A 20,762-nucleotide genomic window follows, 5' to 3' on the forward strand; every position below is an offset into this window, starting at 1 on the left:
TACAGCCCTGTTCCCAGAAGAGTTGTGACACTGTAAAACGTACAGGGATCTTATACTTCAAGGTATAATTTCAAATACTGAAACATAGTTTTTTTTATTAATCATTTTAAAAAATATCCACAGTTTGAATATGGTGCTTCTAAAAATACAGAACAGAAACAACGGGAGTCTGGAAATGTTGTGTGAAAAATCCTAGTAACTGGTTAACATGGTTGCTTTATAAATAGTATTGCAGAACAGTGCAGTCTTTCAGTAATAAAAATGGAGAGTGATTAACTACAGGTCATTGTGAAAGAAAGTCTGGGCAAATATACAAGACTCTATTGATCCTGAACAACATATACACCTTTCTGAGCAACTTTGATGTTGCTTATTTCAGCAAAACAAGGAAAAACTGCAAGGTGTTTCTAGTAACATGATTTGATTCAGTAATAAAAGGGTGTGGGTGCAAAGCCCTCCTGTCTGTAATTCCTGAATAATGAAACAGAAAGTACAACTCAAGACATCCCGGGCTTCTGAAGAACTGAAATCTTTTATCAAGACAGAACAATAAAACACTTAAACGTTTAAAAGTACTCCTCAGTTCCCAAACACTTCAGAGCATTGTTAAAGGAAGAGGTGAGAGAACGCACAATGTTGTGTTTGTAGAAATCTATATATAAAAAAAGAGTTTGAATTATTTGAGTGACATTGCCTTTTCTTGTTGTATGGAAACAGCAGAGTTTTCATTACTTACTAGTTTATGAAGCCCCCTTTCAATACATTGTGTAAACATGTATGTAATTGCACTTTATATATCAGTAATATACAATTGGTAATCCCCACAAAACCTGTATCTTCTGCAAACATCAACCAATATGTTTTAACTTAGTGTTCTGACTGACATTTTTCCATACACAATTATTATGATTTCATTGTAGAATACTTCATTTCCTGCTTTCTGGTGGTTGTTTTATTCTGTGTTTGATCCCGATGACCTGCATCATCCTAACCACTCAGCCAATTCAAATAGCTGTATATAAGCAATTTATTTTCTAAACAAAGTTACAAAGTGCTGAACAAAAATGATTAAAGCAACAAATATGAAAAGTTAAATTAAAAATAAATACCGTGGAGAAAAAAACAATTAAAAATTCAAAAATATTTGATAAAGGTGTTTGCAGCTATAGAAAGCCAAATTCTATTCAATTCAATTTGATTGCATTTATAAAGCAAAGTATAGATCCTTCAACAAAACCGAGAACCCCAACAATCAGAAGACTCCTTTTGAGGAAGCACTTGGCGACAGTGGGATGGAAAAAACTCCCTTTTAACAACAAAAAAAAAAGGCTCAGTGAGGGGCAGCCATCTGCTGGTGCAAAAGACTTTAAAGCATGAAACGTCTTCAAAACGGTGTTTTAATCTATTTTCACGTTATAACGTGAAAATAGATTAAAACACCGTTTTGAGTCTATTAAAACACACACACACACACACACACACACACACACAGAATATATGCACATATAACATGTGCTGATGACATGACTCATCTCATTACTCCGAAAACATCAGTACCATAGATTATAATTCCATTTTCAATATCAACCGATGAATTTCATATTCTGAATAAACCCTTTTAAATAAACATTTCATCGCTCTCAAGCTGGAACTTTACAATGAACGACCACTGTCATCCGATTTCATTTACTTCCACTGTAGAAACACTAGGTGGAGATAAACATCCACCACCAGGCGCCATACTCGTAATGACACGATTTTATAGTACAGCACAATGTTCTCTGGTGATGGGCACCTCGATAATTTAGTAATAACAAACAGATTTCAAAGCATATAAAAAACAAGTCGAAAACACAGACTAAGGATAGTAATGCGGTCAATGGTGAATTTGAATGTTTATGCTTTCGAATTATTGGAAACGGGCAAAAAGGAAAAATGAAATAAAAAGAAAAAAGCACTCCCTGGTCTGTATCCCCACGTAAGCCCACCCCCCGTGAAAGTGAAATCTGCCATCCGTGCTGCAGTTCCTCTACAGTCTTTAATTTGAAGTCACTCCTACCAGGACGTATTTCCTCGGGCACAAGCGCGCGCTGGAGCCTGCCGTCTTATTAACGCACAGGTTTACTGACACAGCACTGGATCTACAAAGGACCCAAGGACACAGACTTTTGAATCTAGTTAGCCTGATTAAAAGCAGCTAACACTGACATCATTTTTTGTACGGCTCCCTAAACGGATGGTATCGTAATAAAAAAAAGAAAAAAAGTTATCACTTGGGACCGAAAAAGGGACCGAGTATGAATGATGTATTGCGCAGAATCTCGGCTCATTTAGCCTACAATTAATTTACCGGAGAGAAGCGCATCTCCATCTCGTGGGATGCGAGCGGGGCATGTCTTGGCTGAATGCTGTTGCACGGTTTTGGTTAGACGGTGCCAAACTTGCGCAAAGAGCCCGATTCTGCACAAGAACTGATCGTTGCCAGTAAGGTGACCGAAAGCACACAATGTCAGCCATACGGCGGAAATTTGGCGAGGACTACCAGGTTGTAAACACCAACCGGATCATGACTTTTTCCGCGCCGGTGAAGAAAAAGAGGCAGCGATTTGTAGAGAAGAACGGCCGCTGCAATGTCCAGCACGGTAACCTTGGGAGTGAAACCAGCAGGTACATCTCTGATCTATTCACCACGCTGGTGGATCTAAAGTGGCGCTGGAACCTGCTCATCTTCATCCTCACGTACACGGTGGCGTGGCTGGTCATGGCTTCGATGTGGTGGGTCATCGCTTACATCCGCGGAGACCTGAGCTACGGCGGCCACAACTCGTCCTACACCCCGTGCGTCGCCAACGTCTACAACTTTCCCTCTGCGTTCTTGTTCTTCATCGAGACCGAGGCGACCATCGGCTACGGCCACCGGTACATCACGGAAAAGTGTCCTGAGGGTATCATCCTCTTCCTCTTCCAGTCGCTGCTCGGCTCCATCGTGGACGCTTTCCTGATTGGCTGCATGTTCATCAAGATGTCGCAGCCCAAGAAGCGCGCGGAGACGCTGATGTTCAGCCAGGACGCGGTCATTTCGCAGCGGGACGGGAAGTTATGCCTCATGTTCCGAGTGGGAAACCTGCGAAACAGCCACATGGTGTCCGCTCAGATCAGGTGCAAACTCATAAAGGTAAGCACGCGCGTTACCTGGGTAATAGCCAGAGGATGTTTCTCCTGCGCCACCTCAACTCTGAACGTGTTGTGTCTGAATAAAATACACTCTCAAATTGTTAAGTGTGTGTTAAGTGTTGTGACCGTTTTTCAAGCCATGCACCGAATTTCTGTTAATTCCCAGATTTGACTATTTCAGGGCAAAGATTCCCACTGGATAGCCTGGAATATACGAAGGAAAGCATGGACTTAGAACTTTTAACTGTAACTCTCCAAGTGTTAGAGCTTTTCCTATATATATATATATATATATATATATATATATATATATATATATAAACAACAACTTCCATTCACACACTACACCAAAGTAATTAAGTAATAGATAAATTGTACGTTTTTTCTGACCTAATGGAAGATTTATATTTTATAGGTACAGAACAGTCTGGACAATGAACTACCAGAGGTTTAAGATCAGCCTGTACGTGATTTGAAATGAGTTTAGCATCCCTGCTGTAGGGGCTCTGCTTTTATAGCGAGGCTCCATCGTGAGTTGTGCTTTAATAAGTGGCCATTTACTCCCCGGAGCATCCTACTTACAGCTACAGGCTGTGTATTTCAGCTCTGTGTTTATCAGCTCTCCTCTCTTCATTTCTGAGATGCTGAGTGAGCCGCCTGCTTCAGCGAGGGTCATCACAAACTGCCCCCCACCCCTCCTTCAGTCAGCAGTATGGCTGTCAGTGGGTTGTATATTCAAATTCAGCCTCAACTTAAGCTGTCCACAGATGAGATGAATGCCTCCCCCAGGAAATAGTTTGTGGCCAACTACAGCACAAGCACTTGGTTAAAAGATCATTTCTAAAGTTAACCGGCTACAATGGCTGTAATTCCTGTGGCCACTCTTTCCTAAAGACAGGACAAAATGTAACTATTAAATACTGAGACGTGACAGTGATTTGGCATTTTACCAGAGCAACTGCTGCCTTTCAGCGCTGCAAAAAATAAAAATAAAAATCCGGAGGATGAAAGGAGAGCTGAGGCAGCTGCTGTCGGCTATGATAAAAGGGAAGAGGAAAACATTTTGTGTCATGCAATTTCACAACTGAAATAGACTGAAACTGCAGCTTCAAACAGCAGTCTCTCACCAGGGGAATGCTTTTCTCAAGTCCTCTAAGTAACATTTCTTTTTGGCCTGCAGACCTTATGACTGATGGACAGTGCTCAACAGTGTCTGTGTATCTCAGGTGCTGAAAAAAGTCCAAACACAACAATTCATCACAATTTGAGGACTTTGTATGAGCCCGCATAAGCTCCCTGTAGCAGTGTTCATCAGTTTAAACCTTAATAGCCGGCAGCGCTTTGTTGTGACAGTTATCTGTGCTTTTGTTACTCCTTTGGAGTTGTGAGGTGATCTTCAGTGACGGCTCACTTTTATGAACTCACACCAACGAGTTGATTGTACTTAGTTGTTTATTTTGTTTTCTTAACCAAGTCAACAGAAAAAAATGTTTAAAGTCCTTTTAAAATGTTTTAATCCCTCTATTTTTCATTTGACTTCAATAAAAAGAAAGAAATAATAAATAAAAGTCACTCATTATTAAAAGCCTTATTACTGCCACTGTTTCAGCTCTTTCTCCCATTTTTCTTTCATTACTTTATCAATTGTCCTTTAATTAACAGCTGAGAAAGGCAAAGGAAAAATATAGTGTCTTGATTGCACTTAATCACCAGTCTCACAGATGAATAATCACACAGAATGCACCATCATCAACTTTCCTCCCTCTGCAGAGGAGAGCAGTTCATTTCAGGCCGTTTTACACTCTGCATAGTCACCTCTAATGCATTCTGTCCTGTTTGAAATAACAGAGTGAAAGCAGTAAAACAAACACCCACGGGACACGCTGTAAAATTTCAGCCTCAATCAGAGCCACTGTAGATTTATCATTAAAGAGGAATTGTTATGAAAGTTTAAGCTGTATTCGGTTCCTGATACTGGAACTGAATTCATCAGTCAGGTGTGATTTGTAGCATTCACAGCAGAACGTACTGGAACAAATGCTGCATTACTGTTGCTGATTAGATACATAATGGAGACCCAGTACTTTAGCTGTGCAGGTAGCTTTCTTGGTCTTGCCTCACGTCTCAAGTTTAAGTGAACGTGCCAGCCTGGAGTGCTGCTTAATTACTGCATGGTAAACATTTGCTGTTTAGAGTGCTTTCATCCATCAGCTTTTTTTTTCAGACTTTATTTAAACAGTCCTTGGCTTCCTTTCTAAGATCAGTTGATTAAATTTATGTGATGATCCTGACCTGGGATTTCTGCCAGTGAGTAATGATCATTAAATGATATTTTTAAGCTACAATCATTTATGTGTTAATGGAAGGTCAGATGTCCAGGACACATGAATCACGTGTAAAATAAAAATAAAAATAAAAATATTCAATTAACCTGCAGTAAAGGGTCAAAACCTGTTTGATGAATTCATAAGTCTTGTCCACATTAGCTGATTGTGATATTTTAAGAAGAAGCCTTCATCATCTTTGGATCCTGGACTAATCGTGCTGTGAAATCTGTGTGCAGGGTATGATTGTAACACTGCTGCATTGTTCCTTTTTTCCTGCCCATGTACGTCACTGTGTTGTCAGACTGCACAGCGGTGTATTGTAGAGTAGATTGATTCAACATAGCCCTCTAGTACTACAGCTGCACTGTGCAAACGATGCCATGGCTCATGTTCAGGTAGCACGCCACTCAAGGTCACTGTCAGATTTTTTGCCCACAAAGCTGGCTGAAGAAATGAGGCATGCTGCAGTAAATCCTAATGATGGAGCAGTGCAAACGTACGGTGGCACGGAGATACCTAGGCATGGGCCATAAATATGCTGTGGGACCTGGATACTCTGGACTTTTGGGAAAAAGTAAAGTTGGTGTGTGTGCAGTCTGTGAATTATTACAGAAAAGAATACTTGGTGGAGTATTTGGACTCTTCAGCTATGTATTTTCTGACTCTTTTACACAATGATGTAAGAAACTGTCACTGGAGTCCTAAATAATTCCCCCTTGCATGAACATTGCAAGGGGGAATTAATGAACATTAAAGCCAACACTGATCTCCTTGAGTTTGCCCTCTAACTGCTGGATGTGAATTTTACTGAGTTTCATCAGTAGAAGTTTAGAGGACTGAAGCACAAGTAGAAATGTAAAGTAGGAGGTGATGGTGGGCGTGCCTCTTTCCATTTCACATGTCTCTTTTATCGACAAGCTCAGTGACATGTGGGACTTGTCTAGAAGATGCGATAAGAATATAAAAAATTTACTTTAAACATTGTAGCCTTATTTCAATCTCCCACTCCCTTCTTCCGTGACTTGTGACCAACACTCGGAGATACCTGAACTTCTGCACTCGGGCTAGCAACTTATTCCCAGGTCGGAGTGGGCACTCCATCCTTTCTGCCTGAAAACCATGGCCTTAAACTTGGAGGTGCTAATTTTGGTAAATGGACTGGTTCTTATATAGCGCTTTTCTACTCTTCTGAGCACTCAAAGCGCTTTACACATTTGCTGCACATTCTGAAGCAAACTAACCCATTGCAAACTGGAGGTCATGGCTTGAAGGAGCTATCAGAACTAAATCAGCTGGAAAAAGCAGATCCTGAGAACACCAAATGTGACACCCTCCACCCTTTGGCTGCCACAGCATTTGTGACGAAGAGCAGGAGTAGGGAAGTCCAGCAATGGAAAACATCAGACTTGCTGATAGCAATACAAATCAAATTCCAACTACAGTAATACCAGGATTACCATCCACAGGGCTGCAGTGAAATTCCCTCTCTAAGTCCACAAAACACATTTTAGAATGATTCAAAAATACTCACAAGAACGAAGAGTTAGTTATGGGTTATGGCACCAGGATAAAAACCGGGTTATTCGTCCTGAATGTAAGATTCAAGTAACCAGTTTGCAGTGCTAGATGTGAATTCATGAACCCATTCAACTGCATCCAGTTCAATACTGCTGTTAGACAAGTGTATTTCAAGGCATTTGTTGGCATAGTGTACATACATATAGCCACTTTTAAGAGAACTAGAAAGAATGCAGCTTTAGGCTGTATTATATTTCACCAGACACAAGTAATTAACTTGTGCCTGGTGAAATATAATAGTAGATCCCAATTTTATGGTTACACATAACAAACTTAATTATGAGCAGAAACACAGCTCTCTGGCAGTACTGCCCACCCTATATCCACAATGCATGTTAATGTAAAAACATAAAAGTCCTTGAAATTCCATTAATATTGATGCAGCATTAATTAATAAACCAGTGGAATGCAGAGGTGCTCTGACCCCTGCAGCACAAGTGAAATATAATATTAAAATGGAAACATGCAGGCATGTGGGTTGCCGTCAGAGCGCGGTCGTAACGAGCTTATCTTGGCAAGAAAAAAAATTGGTAGGACAAAGGAGATGGAAGCAGTAGACAGCAGCAAGTGTGGCAAACAAGACTGAACAAAAATGCAGCGGGGGAGAGTGACAGCTGGGCGGTGCTCGTCAGTGTCAACAGAAGCTTGTCTCAGTAGGTTGGTCCACAGCAGGAGATAAGTGATAAGGGCGAGAAGCAGAGAGACAGGCATGCATGCAGGAGCTTAGCGAGACAGGCCGGCAGATATGCCGGCATGACTCGCAACATCTGCCACCGTCTAACTCTGAAGGACAAGCAGGGAAAGCAGAAGAAAGAAGAGAAGAAGAGGCAAAAGCGATAATGTTGTGGCAGACAGATTGAGAGATAGAATGCAACGTCTGTGCGAGAATCACATTTTATCTCCCGCTCAAAGCCCAGTAGCTGGACACATGTCCACATTTGCATGTCAAACACAAAAGTAATACATTTGTGTTGCATTGTTGATGTCTGGGTTTAGTATCTTTCTCAAACACATGCATTTGCACACACAGTCCACACAAACTCTCACTGAAGGGGAAGTGAGTCACCAGGGAGAGGGCCTGCCTTCACTCAACTTGAATCTCAGGTGGCTTGGTAAATTAAGCACCCCCTCCATATCAGGACCTCTTCCAAAGGCCATTAATTTCCCCCCTGTGGCGCTGACTGTTTAGCAGAGAACACACAAGGCTTTTACATTGTTAAAGCCATCCAGCAGCTTTCTGCGTCCTTGGCAGGGGTATAATTCTGTTGTAGCACTACAGCGCTAGTGAGGCAAGCAGTGAGGATTTATTAAAATCAGCAGTTTTACCTTTACACCCAGAAATAAATGACTTACCAGTACACTGGTTTCCAAATGGGAAAATCTAGTGCAGTAGCACCATTATTATATTTAAATAGAAGGAAATCTTGAGCTTTGCCTGTTTTTGATGTCATAAAGATTGCTGCTAAAAAGAAGGGCAGTTAGATGGATAATTAAGCTGGATAAAAAGGATTTAAGCAGCAATACCTATTACCACACTGGACTGCATTTTACTGTTCACTAAGTGTAAATATGAAAACATCAGAGGCATAATTGAAGAGCCTCAATGTTAGCATTTTTCCACCCTCTTATCTATACCATAGTTAGACAAGAGGGTTCAGTTCTCAATAATCAAGGCACTTGGTAATGTAAGGTAAAGCCTTAATAATAACAGAGAGAAAACCCTAACAATCAGAAGACCCATATGAGCAAAGACTTGGCAACAGCAGGAAGGAAAAACTCCTTTTTAACAGGAAACAACCATGTGCTGCAGCCAGTTTGGGAGTGAGGGGCTGGAGACAGGACAAGTTCTGTAGCATACAGTCTGTACCAAGCAGGAGGTCATATTTGTCAGATAATGACATCAACAATAAAAACAAACATAAAAAAAACCATAAAAATGGGTGTGCTCTAAAAGGAGCTACTGTAAAGTTTTTTTTATTAAAGGCTGTAAAAGTGTTAAATTCATTGCTGAAGTTGGGTATTTCCCCACAGGAGTCAGTGGGGACTGTCTTGCTTTTGAAGCCAGCCACAAGTAGCCAATGCAGGAACTACTGTTTTTGCTACTCATTTCTCAGCCCTGGAGGTTGCTGCTTTGAAATGATAGCTTTGTGCTGCTAAGCTAAGCAAACTGCCCGATGAATGCCACTTTATATTTATCATGCAGAGTGAGAGTAATATCTCCAAGCTCTCAGCAATAAAGTGAAAAGTATTTAATGTCAGACGATGTAATCCTATAAGCTGGGATTTAGACCAAAAGCAAAAGGAAGGGCTGCTTTTGTAAGGGTGTCTGTTATTTATAGTGGCTACCGGTAAGACAATCGATCCAGGAAGTCCAGCTGGAGTAAACAGATTAATGCATTTAATGGCTTAACAGTTGCCAAAACACTTTACAGCGGACATGACCTGATTGTTTTAGGCATCAAAGATGGAATTACTTTATCTTTAATGGCAAAGGTAAACAGAAGCAGTTTGTTTGGTTTGGCAAAGCCACCCTATGCAGGCACCCCTCCATTCCAGGCATGATCAGACTCTGACTGAGGAGATTTTACATCTCTTCCTTGATGAAATCCCCAAATCGAGTAACATTATTTTATTTGTTACGAGAATACACCCCGTAGACTGACAGATCAAAGGCGCGGTGGGTGGTGTAGCTTTTTACAGCTTTTTCTGCTTGTTTCCTTTTAAGTAGAGTTCTCACTGTTACATAAAAAACATCCGCATTTCTTGCTTTTTCGACTTAACTTCAGTGGACATGTTACATCGGCTCCCCGTCTGCGCGTTCAGTGAGCGGCAGCCACTGATGCAGCATGATGGGTGACACTTTCCCTCAAGAAGGCGAGCCGGGGATCTGTGGGCACAGACGTCTTCCTGTGAAATGTCACACCCTTCTGTCCTCAACATCACGGTGAATACAAATGACAGGCTGTTTGCCATCTGTGAACCGATTGGCTCCTTGCTCAAAGGGCCGGGGAGGCCACTCTTCATGAAAGTTAACAGTAGGCGACGGGAAGAAGATATAATCTATTTAATCTACTAATAAACATTAACAACGGGGAAAGATGATTTTCACCCTTCTGTTTATGTATGAAATGTTAGAACTCATATGGGTATTATCAGTATTTTTTCTTTTTGGCCTTTTCTTTGAGCTTCTTTCTTGATATTTTCATTTAACACATACTTTACTTATTTAGATTTGCCCTATTTGGTCTACATTTGGTCAACAATGTTGGTTTTTTTAAGGCCAGACTGTTGCTGAGAATTTCAATGGGGTCTAATCTGCTGGAAATTATGAGGTGTATACACATTGAATGAAAAAAAAAAATGAAATAAAGATTACTGGTGCTTGGGTTGTCAGAACGAGATGCTGGGAAGGTGAGAGACTATTGTTTTAACACCTTCATTCTCACTTTTACCCTGCATGTCTGCCAGTCAGTGTGACAAGTACATTTCAGTGCTATTGCCTCCTCAGGTCAGTTGTTCTTGCTTTTACCACTATACAGCAAAAATACACTTCATTAGGTCCACATTGCTTACATTGTGTTGGATCTCCTTTTGCATTCAGAACTGCTTTAATTCATCATAGATTTGGAACCATCAGAATTTTTGGTTCATATTGATATGACAGCTTCACACAGTTGCTGCAAATTTGTCGACGGCGCATCCATGATGCAAATCTCTTTTTCCACCACATGCCAAAGAGGCTGTGTTTGACTGAGATCTGTGACGGTGAAGGCCATTTGAGTACAGTGAACTCATTGTTGTGCTCAACAAACCACCCAGTAGAAATTTCAGTACTGAATAGCTGGTGGTCTTTTCTTCCAATATAACAATTGAAAGACGTCACAGATGTTACTTTGGCATTGGTTTGAGGTACTTCTTAAACATTGCCTCGATATCTTGATTAGACTTTGTAGAGAAAGTTTGCATTTAAGGTTTTTTTCTTTGTTGTTGGTTTGTTAGTTAGAATAAATGAAATTAATTATAATTATTGAGAAAAGAATTATAAGAAGAAAAAAAACCCTAAATGGTGGATTGATGTAATCTATTTCACATGTTGTAAGAGATGTTCTGACATGAACTCTGTATAGGAGCATGGTCTGTCCGTCTATGGTTAAGTTGTACTGCAACCAGTTTTGATCAGCGTTAGGGGTTTAATTATGTTTGCTGGAAAGTTTAAGATGGTTTGAGCTTCATGACACGGTGCGTTAATGTTGCTGGAAGCAGCCATCAAATGATAGATACATTGCGGTAATAAAGGGACGGACATGGTCATCAACAATAATCAGCAAGGCTGTGGAGTTTAAATGATGCTCAGTTGGTGCTAAGAGGCGCAAAGTGTGCCAAGAAAATATCCTCCACACCAATGCACCACCACGACCAGCCTGACAAGCTGATACGAGGCAGGATGGATCCATGGGATTTATGTTGTTTATGTCAAATTCTGACCCTACCATCTGAGTGTTACAGCAGTTGGGGCTCGACAGATTGCTGCTGTAACATTAACAGATTTTTCCAAAGCTTTTTGTCCCCATCTGACAAGACGTGTAGGTCTGTCGAAGCAGTTCTGGGAGCGCTTTGTATTTAGTTGCTGTTGTTTTGCAACAGTACTACCACAAGTGAGCCTGGGACCAAAGATAATGTCTACATCTTCTTCATTACGGTCCCGTTTTTCAATAAGTGTGGCTGATGGAAGCAATTCTCAGCGACCACTTCTAGTTTACAGGCTTCACCCTGTCTGCCTTTGAGCACCAAAAACAACTCATTCTCCCCACTTTAACTCTAAGTATCCAATTTCATATGGTACCATGTGAAATTCCAGAAGGAAATTGCCTTTTCAATGCTATTCCAGTGGACTTTAAACGCAGCTTCGGTTACCTTTTGATCAAGGTGTTACGTTCCCCTGAGGGGTCTAGGCGGTGAGGGGGAAGTAACAAAAGGTGTCCAGGTCAGAAAAAGGAGTCAAGGAGGCAAAAGGGTTAAATTAAAGAGTTTTATTAAAGTAGCTCAACTAAGAGAGACGGACAAGCCGTTATCACCATAAAACACCAACAAAACAAACAACTCAGGCGTTGGTCAAATAAAGCAAAAAGTCAAAAGGAAAGCGCAGCTCACTAGCTGGACAACACACTACACAGCTCACTAGCTGGACAACACACTACACAGCTCACTAGCTGGACAACACACTACACAGCTCACTAGCTGGACCCACACAAAATGGCACTCTGGCCCAGAGCTCACCCTGCTCTGGGCTTAAATACCCTTAATTGCTGATGGAGTCAGCTGTACAGGAGGGAAAGGTGGCACCTCAGGCAGGAGGTAGTGGGACACGCCCACACAGGCACCCTCAGGAGAGAGAGAGGCCCTGCTAGGGCCGTAACACCCCCTCCCATAAATGCAAACCCATGGTTTGTCAAATTTACGATAACACAAAGTGAGTCCATAGCCGTTTCATGAAGAAATTGCAGGCTTTCCACCTACCAAACCCCATAGCACCGGTTAGGCATTGCCTGCGGAAACTGCCAATCCCATCTCAGTGGGTTCACAACATTCCCAGAGAGTGGCCCCAAACCCTCGAAACAGTGTCCCATGGGATAGCCAGGGCTTCGAACTATCACGTGTTGAGAACCCAGCAGGCAGCTAGCGGGCTTCACTGAAACACAGACAGACTTGTTAGCAAGGGGTGCAGATCTGAAGGGTGGTTTTGAACATGAACCGGAGAAAGGATCAACCAGCGGCAGCTCAGGGTTAGTTGGCCTCGTACACTGATTACGGGGTGCTACCGAGCAACTGTGCTCCAGGTTTAGCCTTTCCGTAGGCCTGGCAAGCTTGTCAGTTTGAGAGCCACGACTGACTTTTCTCAAAACAGGCCCCTTTTGTGTTGAGTGGGCTTTCTGTTTGAGTGCCAGTTTGACACAATTGGCAACCACATGGCCAGGCTTGTGACAGAAAAAACACAGTTTGGGCCTAGGTCTTAACACCATAACTGCGTTTTCCTTCTTAGCTGGCCCACTCTCACCTGTCCAGGATGCGCTATAGCGCAGAGGGATATCCTGTCCTACAGCACTTGCTTTGTGAGTCAGCCTAAACTCATCTGCCAGGGTGGCAGCTTGCTGTAGAGTTGTAGCCCTCTGTTCACTTAAATAAAGGGCCACAGACTTAGGAACAGAGTTTTTAAAATCCTCCACCAGCATAAGCTCACGTATGGACCCCACATCATTAACCTGGCTTGCCGCACACCACCTATCAAAGAGCCTCGCCTTCTCCCTGGCGAAGTCAAGATAGGACTGTCCCTGCGCCAAGTCCAACCCTTGAAAATGCTGCCTATAGGCCTCAGGTACCAGTTCATAGGCTTGGAGGACGGCACTTTTGATCTTTCCATAAACCAGGCCGTCCTGCCTAGACAGACCAGAACACGCTGCTTGAGCCTTACCTGTCAACCGACACAGCAACATCACCCCCCACACATCTTGAGGCCACTGCAGTGCAGTTGCCAGGCGTTCGAACACACTGAAAAAGCTGTGAACACCGGATTCACAGAAGTCTGGAACCAGGTGAATGTTATTGCTCACAAACAAGCCTCTAGACACCTGTACACTAGCAGCTGTGTCAACCATTTTGGGGATGGTGAAGGGTTAGGAAAACACAACCTAATCAAGACAATTAACAGACAACTACACAATGTACTTTAGCTGACCAACTTACCTCTCGCCACACCCACCTTAACAAAAACAACTTACCCAGTTCCTAAACACGACAACCTTGCCCTACCTATCTTCCGGAGCGTGCTGGGCTCGAGGCAACTTTAAAGGCAGAACTTCAGCGACCGGAGCCCTGAATTGCCTACCCCCGACAGAGAATTAATCCCCACCCAGGATTACTCCAAAAACAACAAAGGCAAAATAACAAAAGAGTGCCCGAAGGAGGAACTTAAAGCTCAGCTGGACACTCACCTACCTTAACTGGGAAGTTATGGATCTCCAAAAGGTGACAAAGCGAGATAATCAAAAAACCAAATCCAACACAGAACTCCCTTTTCAAATATCCCGGACGAACCCCCACTTGTTACGTTCCCCTGAGGGGTCTAGGCGGTGAGGGGGAAGTAACAAAAGGTGTCCAGGTCAGAAAAAGGAGTCAAGGAGGCAAAAGGGTTAAATTAAAGAGTTTTATTAAAGTAGCTCAACTAAGAGAGACGGACAAGCCGTTATCACCATAAAACACCAACAAAACAAACAAAACTCAGGCGTTGGTCAAATAAAGCAAAAAGTCAAAAGGAAAGCGCAGCTCACTAGCTGGAAACCACACTACACAGCTCACTAGCTGGACAACACACTACACAGCTCACTAGCTGGACAACACACTACACAGCTCACTAGCTGGACAACACACTACACAGCTCACTAGCTGGACAACACACTACACAGCTCACTAGCTGTACCCACACAAAATGGCACTCTGGCCCAGAGCTCACCCTGCTCTGGGCTTAAATACCCTTAATTGCTGATGGGAGTCAGCTGTACAGGAGGGAACGGTGGCACCTCAGGCAGGAGGTAGTGGGACACGCCCACACAGGCACCCTCAGGAGAGAGAGAGAGGCCCTGCTAGGGCCGTAACACAAGGATAAAGAATATGTGCATATATATAGTAGCAGTAGTTGGGTTTCACATGAAAAGTACTCACCAAGTGGTAGGTACTGCAAAGGAGAGGTTAAACCTGACAGATTGACAATCTGTCCTCATCAACTCAACTATAGCCTGTAAAAAGCTATTTTTGTGCAGGAATATTAGCTTCAATCAAACACACTGACTTTGAACCAATGAGACTCCAGGCTAAAAACTGGTTAATGCTTCAGTGGCTTTGGACCCTTTCACTCTCACATGCACCTCTTTCGGGTGATGTGTAGGAAAGTTCAGGGCTCTAAAATGTGTGTTAAAATGGGTCATAAAACCTTTTAGCTGTGTAGGTAGAGTCATTTGCATGTTCTACATGAAAGCAAAACAGTACTTTGAAATTCAGAGGGTTTTTTTTTTAACATGACAACAATATGATTCAATTAATTCATTTTGTCAGATGTGTTTTCCTCAGCTGGAAATACACTTCCATAAACAGCAAACACCACACTGATAATGTCCTAAAGATAATTTAGGTGACAAGAAGATTCTCGACACTTTCATGTCTGCATGGCAGATATGACCGGTAACTTCTTTGAGTCTATGCTGGTTGCCTGGCAACTGGTCCCAGCATAGTCTGACCACAACCTAGTACAAAACTGTGAATTGGCATGAATTTTTTTACACTTTGCTTTCTGCTTTGTTTTTGTTTTAAATCAAATAAAATGTAACAATAATGTCAGGTTTTAAAGTGTCCACTTCATATCAGTGATTTTAAGACTCTCTTGCTAGTTTATGAAGTTGCTAAATGCCAATCACCAGCATTATCTCAGTCAGGCTTTCTAGTTTATGTAGCTAGGTCCCTCACGAGTCAAAATCTCAGGAGTTCTGACTTGAGGCTGCAGAGCAATCTGCCTCAGAGTCAGAAGGACTCCATCTTTGTAGAAACCCTCAAAACCCCTTTTATGAAAGATTAGAAAATCCATTTAATGTACATCTTTTCTTCCTTACACTGCCTTGGTGGGAGTGTTGGTATAAACTTCAATGTTTGTGCTAAAATGTCCTGTTCATTTGTGTCCACAGTCTCGGCAGACCCCAGAGGGCGAGTTCCTGCCTCTGGATCAGTGTGAACTGGATGTAGGTTTCGGGACGGGGGCGGATCAGCTCTTCCTAGTGTCACCTTTGACTATCTGCCATGAGATCAACAGCAACAGCCCGTTCTTCGACCTGTCACAGCGCTCGCTCATGAACGATCAGTTTGAGATTGTTGTCATTCTGGAGGGCATCGTGGAGACCACTGGTAAGAACGTATTCTTATTTCTGAGGTCCTTTTGCTGTCTTGTTTAAAAACAACTAACTTTGTGTAAGCATCGCTGTCCCTTATCATTTGTCTCATCATCATTTAGCAGGTGTTAGATGGAGCTTCTCAGTAATATAAAATGAAATATTTAACACAATGTTTAATTTCATGGTGTTTAATTATTCAAAACACAAGGCTGCTTCCATCTCTGTTAGTTTTTCATGTTTCCCTCTCCCTTGTCCCTGAAGCAGTTCACCACTTTCATATCAGCTTCCTGTCTGGCTGTCAGTCCATTTTTATTTAATTCAGTTTTCCTCATAATGTTACAGTGTGTTAGTCATCTCCTCTTTGTCTTTTCCCTGTCTGTATTTGAAAATTTTTTCTACTCTGTCTTTTCTCTTCATCTCAGGTATGACATGCCAGGCAAGGACATCTTACACTGAAGATGAAGTCTTGTGGGGTCATCGCTTCCTCCCTGTCATGTCTCTTGAAGAGGGCTTCTTCAGAGTTGATTACTCCCAGTTCCACAACACCTTTGAAGTCCCCACACCTCCCTACAGTGTCAAAGAGCAGGAGGAGAAGTCCTCCCTGACGTCACCCAACCCCCTGCCTGTTGCGCCTACTCCCCCTTCGCCTCTGCTGAAGAACAGCAGCCGAGTAGGCCGCAGGGAGAGGCTCCTGTCAGCTGACAATGCAGACCATGTAGACGATCAAGTCTCCAGGCTGCCCAGCAAACTCCAGCGCATGAGCTCCAGCAGGGAGGAGCATCTCTGGAGGGGGCTGAAGACTGGGTCAGCCTTGCCTGGGGGGAAGGCCTCCAGCACAGGAGATCTGCCGCTTAGTATTCAGAGGCTGAGGTCCAGCTCCATCCCTGTAGTGAGGCAAGGACATCCGGAGGAGCAGGTCCAGCTGTTGTCTTTGGATGGAGAAGCTGAGGAGAGTGAGCTGGAGAAGCACAGATTGCCCACAGCCATTAGCACCATTGCTGCTCCAACCCCAGCACCAGTCCAGATCTCCTTGGTAGGGAGTCGGCCAGAGGACAACCTGCCTCCCAAACTGCGCAGAATGAATGCTGACCGCTGACATCTGCAAACTACCTTCAGGACTAAAACTAATTTGAAAAATTTATCAGGCTTGATGGGCATTGCATATAAGTAAAGTCTACTGTGATCTAATTTTGTTTGTTTTTTTGTAATTTCTGCAGATTCTCTCCAGTTTTCAGTATTTCTTATCAGGCTCTTTACTAAGTTGTCCATTGCCACAAATAGAAGGACAACACCAATAAGCCATCCATCCGCTCATACTGTGACTCAGTTTTGATATATCACCATCTGTGCCCCCCACTGACTTTTAACATTTATGTCCTTGTGCTTGTTCCTTTCATTTCTTTTCCCAGAAGTTGCATCAAAGACTTTCTTATGCCCTCAAACTGCTGTATCCACTTTTTAAAATTGAACAAGCACCAAAGTGGCAGTTATAAATCAGACTGATCATTTGCTAAACCAGCTCCCTTAAAACAGTGACTGTCCAGTGGCTTCTTAGCAAAGATAACCAGGCACGGCAAGTCTGTCAAGCTTTGGATTCACTTATTATTCTTGATTTCTCATATAATAAGTGTGCAGTGGTGTTTAAATTAAGCCTTTACCAAACATAAAACAATGTTCAAAAATATAAGAAAGTGTTTTAGAGGTTTGCTCATTTGTATCAATGTAAAATTTATCTGTAGCAGATGCTGTTTGCTACGGGACAACCTACTGTAGTAGTCAAATACTACCTAATCTCTAAAAACAGATTTTGCATATGAATATGTACAATCTGTAGGCAAGACACAACATTTCTGTACCAGGCACACTCTGGTTTCTTTTTGTAGTCTTTTTGTAGTCCAGGTGCACTTTACTAGCAATGTGCCGATATGATATTTGGATCAGATTTTGGTCCGAGCCTAATTGTAAAGGCTGGATTGGATATTGTTTAAAACGAGATGATCTATGACCAATCTATTCATTTTTACTGTATTTGATTCACTCAGCAGCAACAGTGGTTGCTATTGGCCAAGCTAACAAAGTACTAAGTAAGCTAACAGCAAAGCAGCAGTTGATGCTTTCTCTTTCTTGGTCCTTCATTTGTTTGGAAGCTTTTATTACTCTTTATTACACTCTTGGTTACATAATGTGCTTGTGCCAGCTCAACTTCACACCAATATATTGAGGAGCAGTAAAAGCAGGTGAACTCAGATTGAGAGGAAGTAAAGGAGACACTTGCATGACTGTCAATGAAAGCAGTGTGCAGTAGGCTTGCACTGAGCTCGGACTAATGCAAATAAATTAGACAAATAATAAAATAAATTTTTCCTGTTGTTGTTTATTATTTTATTAATAAATATAAAATCAAGTACATTTCTATTCTTGGATGCATGTATTTGTTAGGAAAGCATGATTTAAGTTGAGCCTGGTGCTAGCTAAAGCATAAGGAATGATACTCTTCCTCACAGTGAGGATTACAGTTTACTGATTTATCTCTGGTACCGGATCAACAGATACTCAATGCCAAGATCTCAGTATTGGATCAGAATTGGTAAAAGCAGGATTGGTGTGTCCCTATTATTGACTAACTTTGGTTGATAGTCATTTTGTAGAACAATAGAGGAATATGCATTAGCTAAAACACATCAGATAACTATCACCTATTGCCTAACAATGATTTGAGTTTTTATTTGCTTTTTTGCCTGACATCACAAACACTAATCAGAGGATGGAAAAAGAGAGTAAGGTTCTAAGACTATATCATCTTTAATTAATTAAATTTATTTTTACGTAAAATCCAGCAGCTTTAGCTTCAGTCTTTTTGCACAGTATCATGTCTGAAGACATCCAGTGCATATTTAGATAATTTTTTCAAGATTAGGCATTGTTTTTTTTTTTTGCTAACATTGACCTTTCATCCCACATCCACAGCTTACATTAGCCTAATTAGCTAGTTAACATAAAGCTAACAAAAAATCAACGGCTTATCTACAATTTAGTAGAAAAACTGCATGAGTGCCATACAAGAAAGCAACAGGGGGACAGGGTTTAACTTTACACAATTTAACCTGAAGTGGATCCCTGATACACATGTTACATTAATATGTTTTAGGGACTACTATTTATTTGGATGCTCACATGAGCAACTGCATTACCTATTGTGCAATTTTAACAATTTTTACCTCTTGGTGCACTGTTTGCATTGGACCATTACACATGGGGTGCCAAATGCAATCACAAATCAATTTTAGACTGCAGATTTTCTGTCATTATTAACTGGTTTATCAAAATGTAAAAAAACAACAGCAACAAAAAAAAACAATGTAGGAATGCAGGGAAGATGACGTCAGAGGATCTGTGTATTATTGCCAATATAAAGGAAAGATTACTTCATATTGCAACTGCTAAATAATAAATTCTTTGAAAACACAACTGTGCCTGTTAGCACTGATTTTTCCCTATGAAAAAAAAGCTGTATTGCCTTTTCTGTTTGACTCAGCTTGTATATTTGCACACTGTACTCAACATCCAGAGCAGTTTCATCCTGCAGAACCTATCAGCGGCTCATGTGTCACCTGCTGTGATGGCTAAATCAGCATTCATCAAATATTAAAGCCTTAAACGTGAGCGTGAGTTTGTTCTGTTTTGAAGCAAATTTTAGAACGACAAGCAAGATCCTTCAGACAAAATCTTCAGGTAGTTACCCCTGGCTGGAAGGTTAACCGAGTTAAATCTAGGCCCTCAACCTTCTCCTCTGGCTGCAACTTATATTATATATATTTACTTATATTTTAGTTTTCAAGCTGCCAAAAATCACAGGTTAAAGGAGCTTGGTAAGTGGCATAATTGCTGCTGACACATGTACTCCATACGCAGAAAATCTTGCAGAGATAAGACTTAAACATCAGAGGATGTCAAGCGTTTATTAGTCATGCTGCAAAGAATAGCAGAAGAATGAAATGTGATTATGTAACTAGTTGAGAGTAAGAAATGACCTCCGTCCAGCTTAAGATAAAATTAACTCAGATAAATGGTGGTGGGAAAGAATAAATCAAAGACATAATGCTGTATAATGATGGACCAACTGAAATATGCATTCATTATTCAGTGATCATTCAAATGTGCTTGGGGAAAAAAGATTAGTGTAATTTTCATTCAAAGGCACCTCCTTGATAAAAATTTTATATATATAAACAGTTTGCATCATTTGTATTCACTGACTTATTTCATATTTGGGTTATGCTAAAAAACTAATGAAATTGCATTTAATCAAGCAAAAATAAAACACACAATAAGTGCTTATCATTACCTTGAATATCATAAGAAGAAAAAACCTTCAACAGGAAAATTTTAATTTAAAATTGGTAGATTTACTGGAGCAGCAGGAAGGAAAAAACATCCTTTTAGTAGAAAGAAACCTCCATCAAAACTGAAGACAGACATAGGCCTTGATCACTTAGGGATTGAGGGAAAATAAAAGAGAAAAAAAAACAGATCATAGAGAGGACAAAACACGTAGTATGTGAGAAAGAAGATAAAATTCAATTTCATGGCTGCAGTGTAAATATATATATATATATATATATATATATATATATATATATATATATATATATATATATATAGCACTAATCATGGCAGCACAAGAACAAGCTCTGAGTACAAGATCCATAGAGGCTGGGGTCTATCACACCAGGCAAGACCCCAGGTGCAG

At 41.3% G+C, this 20,762-nt stretch overlaps 1 protein-coding gene across 1 annotated transcript; it reads left to right on the top strand.

The window, feature by feature from the left end:
• The first annotated feature begins 214 nt into the window (after positions 1–214).
• On the top strand, positions 215–19,343 carry LOC308390487 (G protein-activated inward rectifier potassium channel 1-like). Its single transcript, XM_080872551.1, has 3 exons — positions 215–3,175; positions 15,809–16,025; positions 16,435–19,343. The coding sequence occupies exons 1-3, from the start codon at positions 2,507–2,509 to the stop codon at positions 17,106–17,108; spliced, it is 1,560 nt and encodes a 519-aa protein (XP_080728677.1). The 5' UTR covers positions 215–2,506; the 3' UTR covers positions 17,109–19,343.
• Positions 19,344–20,762: the final 1,419 nt, after the last annotated feature.

Source organism: Rhamphochromis sp. 'chilingali' (genome assembly GCF_963969265.1).
Source record: "Rhamphochromis sp. 'chilingali' genome assembly, chromosome: 22".
Classification (NCBI taxonomy): Eukaryota; Metazoa; Chordata; class Actinopteri; order Cichliformes; family Cichlidae; genus Rhamphochromis; species Rhamphochromis sp. 'chilingali'.

Coding starts and splice junctions, on each gene's coding strand:
- LOC308390487 (XM_080872551.1), top strand. CDS start 2,507: ATGTCAGCCATACGGCGGAAATTTGGCGAGGACTACCAGGTTGTAAAC. Junction 3,176..15,808: donor TCAGGTGCAAACTCATAAAG/GTAAGCACGCGC, acceptor TTGTGTCCACAG/TCTCGGCAGACCCCAGAGGG. Junction 16,026..16,434: donor GGGCATCGTGGAGACCACTG/GTAAGAACGTAT, acceptor TCTTCATCTCAG/GTATGACATGCCAGGCAAGG.